Genomic DNA, 12,582 nt, shown 5'->3' on the forward strand with positions numbered 1-12,582 from the left:
TTCGGATTACATTGTTCGTTTATTACAATTCATAGTTGTACAAGATATCGTAATCGTTAATTGAGTAATACAAATCCGAAGCTGCGGCAATATTCTGTTTCACAATTACGGTACTTGCACACAATCATCATATAAAATGAGTATGCTACTTATAATAGATGTAGTTATTGATTTATAATATTAGAAACTTATGTACCCCCTGAAGCTCGGAAAACGTGCATGCTTAATATCTGGCACTCGAAAAGAGAACCAAAAAAAAAAAAAAGAATAATGGAAGGAAAATTGATTCGAATCGATAATTCTGGTAGCGTCGATAAGCTGGGGTGTTCTCTTCTTGCAGCGGGGATGTACGTAGGGTTGCGTTGTTTTTTTTACACGTTATTGTTATCTTCAGTTGGACTCTTGCTGAGGGAACCACGAGCCGCAAGCTTCGCTGGCAATTTCGCACATGGCGTTAAGTGCGCGGCCGGTATTTTCGTAATCTGGAGGGACAAGTAGTGAAAATTAGCGAGGGGATTCGGCAGAGGTCGAAGGGAACGAGTAAAAAAAAAAAAAGAAAATTGCGGAAAGACCGCGTTTTAAAAATTTATATGCGAGATCTTATCACAGGACTCAGTGCGACGAGATCTGTGCAAATTGAAATCTTACCGATCGCGGTGCCGGAGCGTTTTCCAAAGATGCTTCCGTTGAAGGGTGGCTTGCGGTATGCGTCAACGCTGAAGATAACGGCGGCGATGAGGAGGACGATGAAAGCTCGGACGGAAACCATTTTGACGATTGTTGGTGGGTTAATTTTTAACCTGCAACGAAGATACGGAGATGTTGAGAATATTTACGTCTTTCTTTTTATCCGATTGTTTACCTGACTTGATACTTTGTTAAAGAAAGGAGAAGTTGTTTGTTCGAAGGAATTCGATGTACTGATGCCTTTGGAGCTAAACCGTCGGCTTTTATACCCCCTAAGGGTGGTGTGCAAATAAACGCTTCCATTAGAAACAGATATTCAGCGATATTCTAATATTTGTTTTCTGCAAATGGTTCATTTCAGGAAAATATATTTCACGTAAAAGTAGTCAAGCCCACACAGTTCGTATACGCCTCCGGATAAACTTTTATCGGCTCTTGTACTCCACGTAGGGAAATCCTTCGTACGCGTTCTTGAATGATTCTCGCGAATATTCTGAGGCGGCACGAGTCGAAGAAATTTTAAATATTTACCTTTACGGGTTGATCCGCGAAGATGCAGTTGGTGCAGGAGTGAAAGAAGCTGGTGAACTGACGATCTATCGACGATATCATCCCTTATATTCTAACGTTGCGGACCCGCGTACCCCGAGAAATTTTACCCGACATCATACGTCATTATGGGAGTTGAAATCTAATTACCGCCGTACGTACCTACCGCACGTGTGTCTATGCCACGTGGGAAATAGTTTCGCAAAATCAACTTTGCTGGAAGCAAATGGAATTTTCTTTAGACCCCCGCATGATTGATTCTGTATCCTTTGGAGATTGGTTATAATGTCTGTATTATACGTAGCGTCTGCTGCGGGGCAGACAGAAGTCAGAAAAAAAAAAATGATTGCAGATGAATAGAAACAGAGATGACAAATGTCTATTATAATATACGTCGAGTTTAGCATCTGCGATGATAAGAATTGAGTTGATTAGTATTTGTAACGAACGTTTCGATAATTAGTGATGGCATAATTGAAACTATTATGAATCATCGAAGAATATTGCTGCAATTATTTTATGACTGAAATTTTTGTCTTCTTTCATGAACAATTTTTTTTTTTTTTTTTCAAATCGTTGAAATCGTACAGAATATAGCATTCGGAACAAGTTGGGGCGAGAATAAAAAAGAGACCCCAACAAAAATCGTTATGATTCTGACGGTAAGAGGGTGAACTTTGTCAACGGTTGATATAAGTTCCATGGTCGATTTCTTGCCCGTAGAGTATGATAAAAGGGTGTTTTCCTTTTCCGCAGTACAGAAATCTACTAGATCCTACCCTCGGGTAGTCGGAACCCCTGTTGTCGCTGTTGTTATCAGCTATTGTCGAGCTTGCGGGCGGCAGGTTAACAGGAAGCGGTTGACGATAACCTAGATAACGAATTCGAACTGAATCGAACATCTGTAGATACAGGATATCGAGGGCGTTCTCGAAAAAATTGGCCATAACTCGATATATTTCGCAGATAGATCAATTCTTCTTTCGGATTCGGATTCCTGAGATCAAAATTCGTAAGGAAAGCATATTAAACCCGGTTAAAGAAATGATTTGTTTTTTGCTCAAAAATCGAATTTTTTTGTTGGTTCTTCAAGAGTAATCTCACGTATAATCAGCTCAGGAATCAAAATCTGAAAGCCAAAATCATCCACTCGTGCAATCGATCGAGTAATCACCAATTATTTGCTGTTGGGAGCAGAAAAATTATAAGACATATGGATTGGTTTTAGTCGTAGACCCACTTTGATTCAGCGCAATCCATGCAAGGGTCGAAATATTCGAATATTTCGGTCTACGAAAGAGCCCGAGCTTTGCTGGAGTCAGGTAGCCACGGGCGCGCGGTTTGTTGTGGGGCGTCACCTCTGCTCAGCCCCCGAGGTGACGTCTCACAACAAAGCGCTACCCTGCTGGCTACCTGACTCCAGCAAAGCTCGGGCTCTTTCGTAGACCGAGAAATTCAAATATTTCGACCCACGCATGGATTGCGACGAATCAAAGTGGGTCTACGACTAAAACCAATCGATATGTCTTGCAATTTTTCTGCTCCCAACAGCGAATAATTGGTGATTACTCGATCGATTGCACGAGTAGATGATTTCGGCTTCCAGATTTGGATTTCGGAGCTGATTATTCGTGAGATTACTCTTGAAATCCAAAAAAAAAATCAATTTTTGGGCAAAAAGTAAAGTAGTTTAAAAATTGATTGTATTACACTTTTCTTACGTATTTTGATCTCAGGAATCCGAATCTGGAAGAAAAATTTATCTAACTCTAAAATTGAGCGAGTTATCGCCAATTTTCGACTTTTTGGGGTCAAAAATAAAAAGTTGATTTTTTAGTCTCTATTATTGTAATTTGAGCTCAGGAATCCGAATCCGAAAGAAAAATTGATCCATCTTCAAAAATGACCGAGTTATTCCCATTTTTTCACATTTTTTGCCATAAATTTGAGGATATCTCAAAGGGAAAAAATCGTAGCTCAATTTGGACAACGGATTCGTGTTCCTGAGGTCAAAATACATAAGAAAAGTGCCATACGATCAATTTTTAGAAATAAAAATTTTTGGTCAAAATTTGAAAAAATCGTAAGGGGTACCCCTTGGAAAAATCTCAAATTTTGGCCAAAAATTTTTATTTTTTAAAATGGATTGAATGACACTTTTCTTACGTAATTTGACCTCAGGAACACGAATCCGTTGTCCAAATTGAGCTACGATTTTTTCTTATCGAGATATCTCAATTTTTCTGCTCCAAAAAGCTGAGAATTGGAGATAACTCGATCAATTTTAGAGATAGACCAATTTGACTTTCAGATTCGGATTCCTGGGATCAAAATACATGAGAATAGCATATAAAAAAAAAATTTTTTTTTCGGCCCAAAATCGACAAAATTCCAAGGGGTACCACTTGGAAAATTTTCAATATTTGGCCAAAATTTTTTTTTTTAATTGATGTAAAGACACTTTTCTCACGTATTTTGACCTCAGGAACACGAATCCGTTGTCCAAATTGAGCTACGAATTTTTCCTATCGAGATATCCTTGATTTGTCGCTCACGACGCTCATCTCGTTTCATCTCGCGTTTTGAGTTTCGATTGGTCATCAACTTTTCCGTATAGGAGGACGAGCAATGAAATTCTCTGCAGTTGAAAAAAAAAATAGAGTAACTAATAAATCGGATAATTGACTTGTTCGTTACTTTTTCCTAATATTTTGCCTCGATCAAATCGATTGAATGGAAATGAATCATCTGAAATTTTTGCGGATACATATGACACGGATTATGTACAATATACGGTATTTATTGTCTGTACAGGTGCAGAATTAAAGGATTAATATTTTTATACATACGAAGGATAAGTGCATGGTGTATACATCCGTGACTGTACACATTACATATAATACATAGATATACATGTAGGTATTTATTATTTTTATACGTACGATAAATTCTGCGTATAATATAAGCGCAGTATAATGTGCGTATACGTGGTACACATATACCTATAAGATATGTTTACGAGTTATTAGTTGTTACCTATATCGATTGTGAAAATTACAGCATATATTCCTATATGTACTCAAGATACGTATACCATTATATGAAATTCACATAGGCTTTCCTAGCATCTACTTATTATTGTCGCGTCACAACTTTTTTTTTTAATCTTCTTTTTTATAATATCCTATAGCCTAATGATTAGTCTTTTTCAAGCATTTATCATTTATTCGTTATAATTTTAAGTTATACTATTCAATAAAGACGTATAAATTTTTTTCTCATTTTTCACCGTTCACGAGCATTTGTTGTTCAATTAATTCTATGTTCAAACATAATTTATTTAATCCCAACAGCTGTTAGCTAGTATTTTTGTATTTATTTCTTTCAAATGGTTTTCAGAAAAATTAAACGAATCTGAAATATTTCTTTTTTTAACTACAACAACGTACGTACATCGGTGTAAAAATTGCTCGTGTACATTTCGTGTAGAATATAATATTTCTGTATATGCGTGGTATAAGAATTGTGAAAAATCTCAAAGGATAAAAACTTTCAAGTGACATTATCGGACGAAAGAAAGTTTTCAAGTATTCAATGCTCAAAAATAATCGACGATTAATATATCCCTAATCATACACAATTATATATACCTATGTAAAAAATTATCTCGTATCAATAATGGAAGACATTGATTTTGTTTGAATTTCAAAAAATTTATATAAAAGCTACGGAAAATTTTGATATAATGTATAGAATATACGTCGACAAAGCTATTTATTTACACAATTAACGATCCTGCAAAAATCTTTCGTTTTGCAGTCGATTACATTTTATTGCATAATACACATATTGCACACTTAAGCCGCGTTCGTACGATCTAGAATTAAAATGATCGTTATTAATTAATAATTATCGTACATCGTTACCGTAATGATAATCATATTCTTATTATTACTACTATATGTATACGTGCTAATCGCACGGTGTGGGTAAAAAATTTGATATCTACGTAGGTTTGTAATTTTTAGAAAACGAAAACCTATATTCTCGCAACAATTACAGGTATTACGTACAGGTACGCAATAATATTAGCTATACATGTACCTGCGCGTTAATGCTTATATCTACTATATTTTTTTGTGACGCTGTAGAAAAAAGATGAATTACCGGCTATTACCTGAATATGATAGATTACGTATTTATTTTCCGTTTCGTGTGAACTGAGCTTTTATAGTGTAGAAACCCTTACATTCCTAAGATATACTACGTAATGCTGTTTTTTTTTTTTTTTTTGTTAATTATCGGCAGATGCTAGACACTTTGCCGCGGTATAATTATAGGTTTATTGTTTTAATTTTTTTAATCCCACAACCGACCCACGTGTCTAATAATTATCAACTGATTATCTATTATAGATATAATATAGCATGTAGTCTCCTAGTTTATTTTTAATAATCAAGAAATTTGTCATTTTTCTCATTGACTCCATTATAGAATATAGATGTATAACAATTAGTCGAAAACGAAGAAAAGAGTAATTGAAAAAAGCGTGGAAAAAAATTCGTTCTCTAACATGTGTATTTATAGCATACCTAATCACGCGTGCGTTACGGATTAAATATTATTTTCAAATAAATATAATTAACAGAAAACAAGCCGATTAATCATTGATGAAATTAGCGGGCAATTATCTCAACCAGCCATGTGATTTTACGCCAGAAGATATGTAAATTCATGTTTATATGTTACAGTATCGGTAATAATTCTATGTAATATACCTACATATTATCTATAAATTTATATATATATATATATAATTACGATAAAACCTCAAGGAATAATGTCGCATCTGCACGCCGCCCCGCCATTTCCTCTGCCGCATTCGATCTCGCAGAATTTCTCCCAGTCGAATTCGGTGTCGTGACCGTTGGAACCTTCCATGCCCTGGACTTGCACGAATTTTTGCGCGAACCGCTCGTCGTCCCCGGGTCCGAGGAAATCGAAATCCGCGTCGACTAGGTCGCGTTCCTCGATTATCGCGTCACTGATATCGGCGAGGTAAGGGCCACGTGCGGTCGAGTCGGAAGCGAGCGAATCTTCGTCCCGCGGTATTTCCGTTTCGGGGGATCTCGAGGTCTCCTCCGCTTCTTCGGATAATTCTTCGGGTTCCTCGGTCCACTCGGCGCTTCCGCAGGGGGAGGCGAAGCGACGGGCATTTCGACACCCGAAAATCAGCCCCAGGCGTCCGTTGTCCTCGTTGATCGCGTCGCAGAGCTTTTTCGGGCTCACCGGTAATTCGTGGGAACGCACTTCGCCTCGGGGCAACGATTCCGGGTAGGTTTTAGCTCCGACGCGGCATTCGCATGTCGATGGCGAGCAGGTCGAAGAAGGGCACGCGTATTTGCGACGCGCCCCATCGGCCGAGCCGACGCCGACGTCCTTGACGAGGAGGTCCTTCTCACCCGTGACTATAATGTTCGACTGAATCGAAGATTGCCGACGGCTGGTGCAGAAGACCTCGCAGGGCTGAATGACGGGGTTGAGACGACATAGGATGGCGCAGACGCCGAAACTCTCCCTCTCATTCGCCGGATTCAACCCCGAAAGGGAGGCTGCGTCCACCCAGAAAGTCAGACAGAACATCCCCATCGGGCCGAGCAACCCTCGCAGCAACACCCACTTGCCTCGCGTCATCTGAAAATGATGGTAAATCAATACCGGGCGCGCCGCCCTTTTCGCGGAGTTCTGGAGCCGCTCTCGTTACACGCAAATATAACGAAAGAGAAGGGAGGAAGACCATCGGTATGTCAGCCACCCGATAGGGGACGAAAGCTCGTCGCTTTTTTCCTTTTTCCTTTTTTTTTTTTTTTACTTTTACCCCCAACGTCAAAAACTGTATCTTTCATACCTTGAATTATTATCAACCACGGCCCTCTTTTACCGAGCTGCTCAAAATTCCATTCAACAGTTCTGGCTAATTTGAATTTTCGTCATTCTCGTGTAGCCCGAAAGATTTCTTTGTTTTTTTTCTGTTCCGTCTTCTTTTCCACTACTTTCCGATTCAGGTAAAAATCGGTAACATGTATGATATCGACATACAAGAGAACAACATCCGCCATCTTATGTTTTATCGAGCGGGACGAAAAAAAATTGCTCCCGTTTTACCGATTACATTGCCGTTGCTACTCTACCGCTGCAGGTTTATATCGTATATACTTTTGGAATTCAACCCGCGATGTATAACGACTCGATTGACCCAAATTGCCCGGTTATTAATTATCAGCTACAACAAAACCAGTAACGGTGTGAAAAATGTTTCAGCAAAATGGAAATCCCGTTGTTAACGCGGTAGAACTATAACAGTTATTGTACCCGTATAATGTTGTGGAATAAAAAAAAAACGAATTTCACTCCGCTAATTTACTTTTTGCTGACGTGCCATGAAAGAGGAAAATTGCCGGTGCAGGTCACCGCGCGTGGGTGAAAAACAAGCTCGTTTCGAAAAACTTTATGATCATTGGTTTTTGATTGGGTAATGTAACGTTGTTGAAACGAAAAAGAAGTAATTGAAAAAGTTCCCCTTTTTTTTTTGACGCGGTCAACGATCATTTCCCGATAAAGAAACGATCGATCTTCGGATCTGAGGCAATAAATGACGACGGTAAGAAACGAACAAAAAAAAAGCTTTTAATCTCAAGACGTAGACTACATTCTTCTTTTTACCGCCGGTTATCGATCTGGCTCAAGATTTTACTAGACTGTGAAAATTTTCATTGCATGCAGTGCAGGATATTACACAACTCCGTTTCACTCTCACGGCTCTTATCTTTTTTATGGACACGGTAAGAATCGATGAAGTTCGTCAAAATGATGTACACCCATCAGGGGAATTCGACGTGATTTCGATCGACCGAAAACAGTGACCCTCTCGATTTTTTTTCACGATAACTTTTGGTTCGAAACACTTTTTTCGATTTTTTTTCAAACTTCAGAATCGAACCGTTTTTGAGTTATGAATTTTTCGAAAATCTAGAAACTCAAAACAGCGCCGTGATCGATTTTTTTTTTTAAGAGAAATTCTCAAAAATATCACGTCCAACGACGAAAATATCGATCGAGATTTCTGTAATCTCGAAAAAATGGAGAGTTTCACAATTAGTTATCACACCGGAGATACCGACGATTAGAAAATGTGGGAAATATTTCAGATTGCTCACAGAAACGAAGAATTCGGATTAATTGAATCCGTGCGTTAATTTGGAACAATCAAGTTGCACAGTTTTCATTTCATTCGCGGTTGATATTTTCTCTTCTTGAAAAAAAATTATAATAGAAAAAAGAAGCAATTATTGGAGTGACATTTCGTTTCTTTCGGTTAGCTGCTTCCAGGTTTCTAAGTTCGGGACGACGGAGGAGGAAAAAGTGAAGGAAAAAAGCTCCGCATTATACTCGGCGCAGGTGTATCGGATATTTTCTGCCAGTGACAAGGCAATAGAACGCTGCAGATAGTGGTAACAGTATAAGGGACGGAAGCCATTGCCATAAATACGTGGGACATTTTTCCAATAACGCTAGAACGGGAAACCAAATAATGAAAAACAAGAAATAAATGAAACGAAAGAAAATACGCCGAAGAAAACAAGAGAAATTGAAGTTGCGGCGGTAAAAAACATTCCTGAAATCTCTTCGAACGCGAAACCAGAACAGCGTCTCATTGACATGCGGAGCTGTTCCCTTGTATTTCTTTCTTTCCTTTACTCCGACTTTCGGTATTTAATGAATCGTCAACTCACCTTCGGAAGAACCGAGGAAATGATTTCGATGAACAATTACGAATTGATCGACGAACTGATGCAGATCGCCCGTGCTCGCCTGCAATCTGAATTACGAAAACGATCTCGCTTACGATCGCGTTATCAAGATAGCTATCGATATTTACTACCGTAAACCACTGCGATCGTTGAAATTAAATACCGTGCACCGCGGCTGTACGAACTTCACGTCGCGGTGCAGCGAGATAAGATATCGTTTTCGGAACGATCGTAGAATAGGTATACTGCACTCGACACACACCAACGTCACGTACATTCGTTTCGGTATCTTATACTCGAGAAATTTTCTTCCCTCATAAGCGAAAAGCAGCCATTACCGGTGGGCTGTATATACCGCGAAAGGTAAAAGTAGGCGAAGCGATAAGAGACCGCGCCACAAGTACTTCTTCTTCTTCTTATTCGGGGTGCGGAAAACGCCGCAGGGTGAACCACTTCGGAAAAGTTTTTCCAGTTGAAACTGATGACGGAATGTTTAAATCTGTCCGCGAACAGCTTATCCCGCGCTTCGGAAAAATAATCAAACTCGAAGATTTTCCGAATGTGTAACATTTTCATTTACATTTGTGTTTCCCTTTTCTTTTTTCGTCGTTTCGGTCCAGAAGATGAGGGGTGCAGGTGAGGGAGAGTAAAATGTGGATTTTGAACGGGGTTCTGCAGTATCCGATTCTTGTCTTATTTTTATTCTTTTCTATCTTCGATTCTTCGCACCCCTATTTTTAGCAGGGTGCGAAAACAATCGGATATTGAAATCCGAGAAAGGAGGACTGACACTTTGCTGACGGTCGGAAATACTTTTTTTTTTTCAATTATATACTTTCACCAGGTTCGATTCGTCGATGTTTCGTCACAGGAAAGAACTCTCTGGAAATTCTCGGTTTGTCTTCAACGCAAAAAAAAAAAACGAGCAAAGAAAAGAAACGAAACGAAAAAATTCTACCCCCACATCTCCGATACCCGACGAAGTTTACGTCGCCGAAGAATCGGGTCTACGTTCGGGATCGAAATAGGGCGGCTGATGGTGGTGGAAAAAAAAAATTTAGAACAGAGTTGGAGGAGCGTATATTATAGCATTAGAACGTCGTTGTTCTTGCGCGTTGAGCGAAAGTTCTTATGTAATATATTAAACTTTTTGCCCGACGGTATACGCGACACGCCCCACGCGTGATGGACTGCTGCACCCGCATATTACGTCCACCGGCAGCGATTCCGTCACATGTTGGTATACCAAATAACGTAAGTGTAAAGCGCGATGGTCGCTCATGTCGTTAAAGCTTCAATTTACTAGTCTTATTTGTCGTACGTTGATTAGATGTACTCGGAGTAATCGCACACGTAACTCGTTTCAGGATTAGTTCATATTATAATTTTCTCCACCGGGACAAGATGGCCGCCGAAAAATATTGTCCCATCCTAGGTGCGGGTCGGAGAATGCTGATGATGATATTCCGAGCATCAAAAAGCTCAATGATATAATTATGGGTCTTCCAAAATTTGTTCAAGGCGGATGAAAAAAGACTGCAGCATGTAATTGTTCGCAATTATACACAGAACCACCTACTTTCTCTACAGAGTTCAGAGGCAAGAAGAAAGGATAAGAAGAAAACAAAATGAGAACAAGGCTGCAGTACACCCACACGTGTACAATCCACCGAAGAAAGTCTCGAAAGATTTCCGCTTTAGGCGCCTCGGATCCACCCCTCCGAGACGACCTCAATTTAAAGTTTTGTTCCGAGAGTATTATACGTCCGCTCAAGGGAGAATCAAGAGGGTGAGAATCGGTATTTGTTCCGCCCACGGCAGCAAACATTAAAGAAGAAAAAAAAGTCCGAACACACACATCGTGGCCGAGATTACGTACAATAACTTTCATCGACCACATTTCTCAATACCGCGTAGCGGCGGACCCCGAGCAGTTTTCGAAAGATTTTTTATTCGTGTTCCGAAATAAAAACACCCCGTGCTCACGGCGGTGAGGATGAGAGGAGATGCTCGCCGGGGAGGAAATATACCTATTTGTAGAGATAGCGGTATGTACATAGGAATATATACTACGCGATGGAGGCATTAAATCACTACACACACACACACCCACGCAAACATTCGGCTTTTACGTCAGAGAACTCGAGGCAACGGTCCTGCGCGTTATTGCCATCCACGTTGCATGTGTATTCGCTCTACATCCCTGCAACGTTTCAAAATTTTCAACAATATGACCAACCGCACGAGCGTTATTACCATTCGACCATTTCGAATAATTTTTTCGTTCTCCTACCCCTCGGAGAAACTCTCTTTTGGCGAAATTTTGGATTTTGGTTCTCTTATAGCAAAATTTAAACAAATAAAAAAAATTAAAAACATTTTCGTTTTGTGCTCTTGGCGAGCGATATTTTCTTCTTTTCTTTTTTCTCGTAACGGGCGACAAAGGTGGTGAAAACTGGATGAAAGTGACGATGTTCAGCTGCTCGGTAATTGAAGAATATACGCGATACGAGTACCGAGTAGGAAGAGTATAACCGTACCGTTGTATCCGGAGCGCTGGAAGTTTGGAAGCGCATATTAACCCTCCCCTGACGCTTCGGAGTCCTCCGCGTCGCTGCCGGAGGACGAGAGGTATTGATTAAATTCACTACCGGCCATTTTGTGCTTCTCTTGGATTGGCTGCCACCCATTTTGTTGTTTCTCTACAACCTTTATATCGAATATCTCCGACGTTGAACTCGACGTGTACATTACACGGAAAACCGACCCTTGCGTTCGTCCATTGCACGTGGCACATGCCCCGTGACCTTTATACTCATTCGTATTGCGCGCCGACGAATTTTTATACCTACCCTATTTTTACGTCTTCTTTCCCATCCCCGGACTATGTTTCTGTACTCCAGGTAAATATAACGACCGGATTTGTATCGTACGAGACCGGCAGAGTTCGTGTACCGAATTGTCAATTACATGTATCGATATTTTACATCCCATTTTATTTGTTCACCTTTAAACGCGCACGGATTTCCCAAGGTACGTAAGTAAAAAGCTCGAACGGGTCACGCGACCGCTCTTGGATAATCCATTTCCGAGGGCGCCATTTTGTCTTCGAGAGGGTCGAGGAGGGTAGCTAGGTGCGCGGGGCGTCCCTCAACACCAGATTACACCTAAACTGGCAATCCGCGGCAATTTAGTTGGGTGTGCAAAACGCTCGAACGTTCGGGTCAAAATGTATAATATTCGAAGATACCATCGAAACTCTCGTATTCCGCTAACGCCGCTAACAACCTCGGTAATTAATAGGAGGGTCGCAGCGGATAGTTTCCAACAGCGACGACGGAGCTAACGATTCGCGAGCGCAGCCTGTACCCCGCGATCGGGCGAGCCTCGAACAATTCGAAAATCGAAAAGCCGGGAGAAGAGGGGGATACGAATACCGTGTAATGGAATATTCCAGATCCCAGGTATAATACCTCTACATCCACTCTACGTAGCACAAAGTCCCTCGGTAATCGGTTATTGTCGTAGATGAAGT

General features: G+C 40.2%; 2 protein-coding genes across 5 annotated transcripts in view; both read right to left on the reverse strand.

The window, feature by feature from the left end:
• The window catches only part of LOC105683693 (SIFamide-related peptide), a 14,135-nt gene continuing 1,553 nt past the window's right edge, over positions 1 to 12,582 (reverse strand). Inside the window, exons 1-3 of one of the 3 annotated variants that reach the window (XM_012396462.2) lie at positions 1,219 to 1,308; positions 649 to 800; positions 1 to 482 (exon numbers count right to left, since the gene is read on the reverse strand). In XM_012396462.2, the coding sequence (XP_012251885.1) occupies positions 391 to 482; positions 649 to 769 (213 nt within the window). In that variant the 5' untranslated portion in view covers positions 770 to 800; positions 1,219 to 1,308 and the 3' untranslated portion in view covers positions 1 to 390. Of the gene's footprint in view, positions 483 to 648; positions 801 to 862; positions 1,015 to 1,218; positions 1,309 to 12,582 lie in introns of those variants that run through there. The other 2 variants (XM_012396461.2, XM_048648871.1) reach the window with 2 other exon arrangements.
• LOC105683803 lies at positions 4,021 to 9,195 on the reverse strand. Of its 2 annotated transcripts, none has more exons than XM_020851049.2 (2): positions 9,030 to 9,195; positions 4,021 to 6,930 (listed from the first exon to the last, which is right to left on the reverse strand). In XM_020851049.2, exon 2 carries the CDS (start codon positions 6,928 to 6,930, stop codon positions 6,067 to 6,069), a length of 864 nt encoding a protein of 287 aa, XP_020706708.2. In that variant the 5' UTR covers positions 9,030 to 9,195; the 3' UTR covers positions 4,021 to 6,066. The 2 variants fall into 2 exon arrangements, with proteins under 2 accessions (XP_020706708.2, XP_048504825.1); XM_048648868.1 differs by lacking the exon at positions 9,030 to 9,195 and adding an exon at positions 7,145 to 8,217.

Source organism: Athalia rosae, chromosome 1 (genome assembly GCF_917208135.1).
Source record: "Athalia rosae chromosome 1, iyAthRosa1.1, whole genome shotgun sequence".
NCBI lineage: Eukaryota > Metazoa > Arthropoda > Insecta > Hymenoptera > Athaliidae > Athalia > Athalia rosae.